Genomic DNA, 6,183 nt, shown 5'->3' on the forward strand with positions numbered 1-6,183 from the left:
CTTTGTAAGCCTTTTAAGGTGGCTTTTAGACGGAAACGCAATTATTCCGTATCATTTCCGAGTCATTTTGAAGCAATGCATGAAGTAACAGGCGTGAGCGAAGCAAAGTTGTGTGATAAAGATGAAGAATCAGCGCACGATTGCCTTCTATCTGATGAAGCTTGTATTAATACATTGCCTTTGAATTCTCCTGCATCATTATATCACAGCTGTGTATCTTCATCAGTATGTGAAAATAATGCAAGCCAATTGTACACCGGAATTCGAAGTTCTAATCTGAGGTATTGTGAGCAAATTTCTGAAATTGAATACCACGACATTAATCATTGTCAGGATGATAATCACAGTATAAGCCTCTCTCAGTTAGATTTACAGCATGAGGAGGCTGAAAGTTGCTCTAAATTGGATGCTTCTTTTGAATGTACTTCAAAAGAGAGAGAATATAACGAAGGGAGTAATAGAATGCATCCAAAACAGGATATGGAAGCTGAGACTGATTTCAAATCGATCAAAGAATCTATTCCACGTTGGTATGACTTTTGGCCTAGTGATTCTACAGAACAAGCTGGATGCTCAATGATGTTGCAAAACAAATCGGATGTTCATTTAAGTTTTTCATCATCTGAAATTGATCAAACCACTGAAGACGAAGAGAGTTACTTAATTTTTGACGAAGGTCCAGTGACTGATGACAATGGGGAGGAAGAATGTGATGATGGATTATTAAGAAAGAACCATAATGATATAAGCTCTAATGTAGTCTCGAATGTTGGAAATTGTCAAAAGAATAATGAGGAATTTGAATGTACTTCACATGAAGATGGATCAATGCAAACATGCAATATTAATAAAGAAGATGATATTTGGTCAGATGAGGCGTTGATATCATCTCAGGTGAAAGGGTTTCCTCCACCTATTAGTATTCTTGCTAATGAAACTCATCCTGGTCTTCCTGGCCATGTACCTAGAACGTTTTGGCGATCAGTGAAGAGAGGTGGAAGATTTGTTCTTCAAGAAGTACAAGCATGTCCGCGAGAATTCTTTCAAGCAACAAGAGAGCATGGAAGATTAAGGTTGCAGTTGGTACGCCCAGACTTGGACCCTCTTGGTAACCATATTGACGATTCTGATCATCAATCTGAGGAAGCTAACCCTCAGATTATCCCAGATACAAAGAAATTGAGTTGTAGGGAAGATTCAAGTCTTTTCGAGAATGATCTGAATCAGGTTTCTGATAAGGAAATTTCATCAGATCATTGTTTAGTTGGAGTATCAAGCATTAAAAAGCACGGAAACCAAAGAGAAGAGAGCAAAGTTTCGAGTTCTTTTGGTAACTTTCAGGATCAGGTTATCGAAAAGGAAGATTCACCAGGCCATCTTCAGTACATCGATGAAAAAAAGGGTTCTTCAATGGATCAAAGTGACAGGGGTTCATCATGGAATTCAAGCGACCTCAAGAAATGGACAATCGATAAGGATGAACTTCCAGACCAAAACTTTTGTTCAAGCAAAGAAGTGTTAGAAACATCAAATGCAAATGAGAATTGTAAGAGCAATAAGAGCTACTGTAGGAGAATTCTAACTATGACATCTATTGTGGATGACGAGCAAGACTCAAAACTTTATAATGTGGCTGGTGTGAACATGGAGATGGGATTTTGTACCTTGGCTCCTGTGGTGGAGAAGGGCTGTGTAAACCATGAGATATGTGAAAGTTTCCCTAGTGAGATTGTGCAAGACATAAATGAAAGGAAGGAAGTGTTGTTGCATTCGGAAGAGAGTGTACAGTCTGAAGGATATGGTATCAGCCTTCACAAGATAGTGGCACCTAATAATATAGGCAACCCAAATAATGATAATGATCAATTCAAACCGGATTGTTGCTTCGGTTCTACCTATGGTTTTGAAAACAGTGTGAATCTTGTATTGTCACCGAGCCAGAAATTCTTCCAATTCCCTATACAACCAGTAGTCCGTTGATTTGTGAATGCTTTGTTTAGATATTCAACTAGATTCTCATCTCGGCATGACAATACTTTTTTTATTGTTTTGAGATAATTTTGTGTATAGAAGGCAATGAGTCTAGTGGTGTAAAGACTAACTAAAAATTCTTTCCGGGGAGGTTATCCGTCTTCAAACTTCTCTTGGGTGGTAATTTTGTGTGATGGCAGAACTTCATGTAGAAGGTTATATAGCTTGATATTGTTTGCCTTTTTCTAAAGTTCCTTTTCATTTTGCAAAAGAAAAAAGGTAAAAAAAAATTTATACATTATCGGATTATGAGATTATGAGAGTTGTAAGTATGTGTCTTTTGTCTTTATCACAATTCACATGTCTAATCATATGCTTTACTTCTTACTTGGGGGTTCATCTTCAGGAAGGTTTGGGTAATGCAAAAGATACTCATCAATGTGTAGCCAATGCAAGAACTCATATAGTATGCCATCGGAGTGAACGCTTAACCAAGATCGTGGACACTTAGAAGCTTCACATATGGGGGAGGGTATTGTTGTTGCAATGGAGATGGTGAAGGATTCGTCACCTAAGGGTGTAAGCCATATTGATGTTTAGAAATTGTTTGATGAGGGAGAGGACACGTGTCTTGAAGTAGAGAAATTTACCGAGTAAGTGATTAAGAACTTATTGGAATATTAGATTATCGCAACATAGGTGTGGTTTTGTGGCATACTCAATATTAGGTCAATGTGAGGTCACATAATAGGTTGGTAATGAGTCCTTGATGACAAAACGAACTACACTCTTAATGGAATTTTCTACAAGAGCTCTACTTGACTTTACCAATGTAAACATTGATGATCTCGATCAATGCTCTCAAGTATTTGGATTAAGTGATTATAAAGTTGTCACTTAATTAAATAATCATTTTGAAAGACATTAATAAGAGTTCATTGTAGTTCTTAGTGTGATTGTTTGTTAGTTGCATAATAACTCACATTAAATAGACCTAAGGTAATAGATGAGACCCAAGACAAACAATAATGAAGACATATGTTTAGTTCCTTAAGATGAAATTGTCTCTTAGTTAATAATCGTTGTGAAAGAGGTTAATATAGTTCATCTTAGGAATTATTGTGCTAATTGTTTGGTAGTTTCTTAATAACTCATATTAATTTGACTTAAGAGAATATGTAAGTGTTTATCACCAAACCGTAAATAAATATATCATTTAAGCTAGACTATGCTATATAATCAAGATGGCTTGTCAACAGGAGGACAGGGTAACAAACTCCATCTTGCGGGTGTGGTGTCATGTGCGACAACATTTGGTCAAGCACACCCTAGAGACACTCATCGAATGGGCTAGACAACCTTTATTTTGGAATCATCGAGTGCGAACAAGTGATGACAAGATGTTAGGGCAGCTTAAGGGCCTGGCATGGGGGAAGTTGGCACAGACAGGGCTTCACTCTATAGACGATTGGAGACACATGGTTTCTCCAAGGGGAGCCCAGGAGGACCCATTCCCTCCCCTCAAGGGAGCTATGAAGATGTGGAGACTGATAGCTGAGGCAGTTGATAGGGTTCCGTTGGGGAATGCGCGAGAAGATGCATGGTTCGGTCTCTTTGATGAGGTTGGCATGGTTAAGTTGGTGAAGGGTGTGAGTCGATTGGGTAGAGATACATTTTTGGGGGAGAGGCAGAGTAGGGGCACTTGGCATCCAGTTCGAATGGTGGTAGAGGTTGATAACATTTGGAAGACAGACCCGAATGTTACTAAGCTGGAACCCCATTGGAAGTTATGGGTATATGGTTCTCGTCCCCTCGTTGAACTAGAATGGAACCCAGGGGATTTCAGGTGGAAACATGGTGACAAACTCTGCCACTTCTTCGAATATAGCACTGAATTGGGGCGGACTCTACAACTACATCTCAAGGGTCCCATTCGTAATGGATGGCGAAAATGGGCATCCCTGACGAGGTGCTCATTGCCTTTTGGAAGGGTCTTTGACATCTCCACATGCCTGAAAAAATCAAGCTCTTTTGGTGGCAGATCGGTCACAATCTTATTCCCGTTGGGGAATGGCTTGGTAAAAGGGGCGGCCCGATAGGTTGCCCACTTTGCTCTTCACCTATTGAGTCTTTGGGATTGCCCTTAAGCTCTTGCGGCATGTGAAGTGGATGGAACAACATCGTGGAGTGTTGCGGCATGGATTGACCACTCAACTGATAGGTGGACGAACACCTTTAATGCGGATACTTGGTGCTATGTATGCACGGGAGGCAAAATCGTCAAGATCCACTTCGAGAGAGACTTGTTGTCCGCATCCCCTAGGTTCCTGGAAATTTGGAGGTTGTTCGCAGGCTTCACCTTGTGGTATGTCTGGAAAGCACGTTGCTTAAAGGTTTTCCAAGATCGTGTACAGCCCCAGAGGAAGTGATCATGGATATTTAGTTCGCGCTTATCAGTTGCCTACGCGGGCAATTAGATGAGGTTTGCAACCACTCCAATGACGTGGCCATTGCTCGGTTGCGCTTTTGGCAGAAATGGCGGAACACGCCTATGGTGACGCTAGGAGAAAGTGGACCGAGGTGGAACTACCAACCCCCACGCTGGTTGTTTCCTTCTTTCATGCCTCCCTCCCTTCGTTGTAGGCCCCGGGAGTCGGCTCATTCTAACCGACACTAAAGGCCATTGCTTTTAGGTATAGGTATCTACTTACTTTAGGTAGTCGGTTTGAAAAACTATGTAAGTAGTCTCATTTTCTTGATCTTGATCGGAGGGAGATTCCCCGTTTTGTGTATAAGCTTCCTTGTATAGTCTCCTTGTAATAATCCTTCCTAACTAATGGGAAAGTAGCTTTATTTTGGAAAAATAAATAAAAATGAGACAACATTACTACTTCGTTTATCATATTATTACTTGAGATTTATGAAATTATGATCAATGTATATAGTAACAAATATCTAATAACTATAAATACATTTGATGTTATCAAATCTACTTGCCAAAAAGTGACTCTTAAACATATCTTAAGTATGATTTTGTCAATATGCAATTATTCAAGGATGTACCTCACTAATATTATGAATATACCTAATAACTAGGTATAACTTACTATTAGATATAGTTATATAACATGGAATATTGAGTGCATGACCAACAATAGGATGCGAGATTTTTAAAGAATGTTTTTGAATAACAAAGAAGCGTACATATAGACCATTGAGATAAACTAGATGAGATTAATGTGATCGATACAACGACGATAAATGCGGTGGTAGCAACAAAGGGAATGGATATATTAGTATCAATGACAACAAAAAGGTGATTAGGTTGCTTTTCTACCAATAGTTCCAACCTTCTTGTCATGCTCTGTCACATACATCCTCTACCTCTAAACGAGTAGAAGAGTAGAATGTGTAGAGAGGCATCCCGAGAAAAGATTAGACAAAAAGAATGTGTGGTGGATCTTATTTGTAAAAGAGTTGAAGAGAAGTTGTGTTTGTGAAGCATGCTAAGCTTGACCTAAATGGGATCTTGATAACGACATGGGAAATAAAGGAGTTGACACATATTCCAGTCTTGTTTGAATGCAATTGACCCCTAGACTGAGTAAGGAGAAAGATGCTACATGGCGTATTCAATTTTGAAGAAAGTATAGGAGAACTTCTTAAGTTTGAACATGAGTTTTTCCCACAAAGACAAGAATTTGGCATGAGTTTGCTAACTCTTAAAGTTACCTTTATGTTTTCCTATAACCCATGCGTCATACATTCATGATCCTTTGCACATCCATGATATAACCCATAACTATACATACCTTTTTACTATGCGTGTTAATATTTATTTTCTCTCATTAATATTATTTTTCACGTTAATAAAAAAATAGAGAGAACTTTTAGCTATTGAGGTTCTTTCCCAAATTTGTGTTCCATCCCAAATATATAATTTTTGTTTAATTAGGGAAGTTGGTGGCCAAACATAAGGTTTGGCTTTATGGTTGCAAGTTTTGTCATTCGACAACTAGACACAATATTTGAAATTTATGTTCAATTGCCAAACATAGACCTTGCCATTAATTATCAGGAAAAAGACATGTTTCTAAAGTGGAATGCATGTTTTTTTTGCATGTAATTGAAAAAAAATGGAATTTAGTTGTTCCACGAGGAAAAGGAATAAAGTTTCCCATAAATTTCCATGATTTTCAGTGTTCACAAAAG

General features: G+C 38.5%; 1 protein-coding gene across 1 annotated transcript; it reads left to right on the forward strand.

The window, feature by feature from the left end:
• The first annotated feature begins 330 nt into the window (after positions 1-330).
• Positions 331-2,100, forward strand: LOC147858499 (uncharacterized). The gene has a single exon (XM_087326953.1). It carries the CDS (start codon positions 463-465, stop codon positions 1,978-1,980), a length of 1,518 nt encoding a protein of 505 aa, XP_087183079.1. The 5' UTR covers positions 331-462; the 3' UTR covers positions 1,981-2,100.
• Positions 2,101-6,183: the final 4,083 nt, after the last annotated feature.

The sequence above is a fragment of the Azolla caroliniana genome, unplaced genomic scaffold, assembly GCF_043228905.1.
Source record: "Azolla caroliniana isolate FFs.n. ecotype wild unplaced genomic scaffold, voAzoCaro1.0.p SCAF_11, whole genome shotgun sequence".
Lineage (NCBI taxonomy): Eukaryota > Viridiplantae > Streptophyta > Polypodiopsida > Salviniales > Salviniaceae > Azolla > Azolla caroliniana.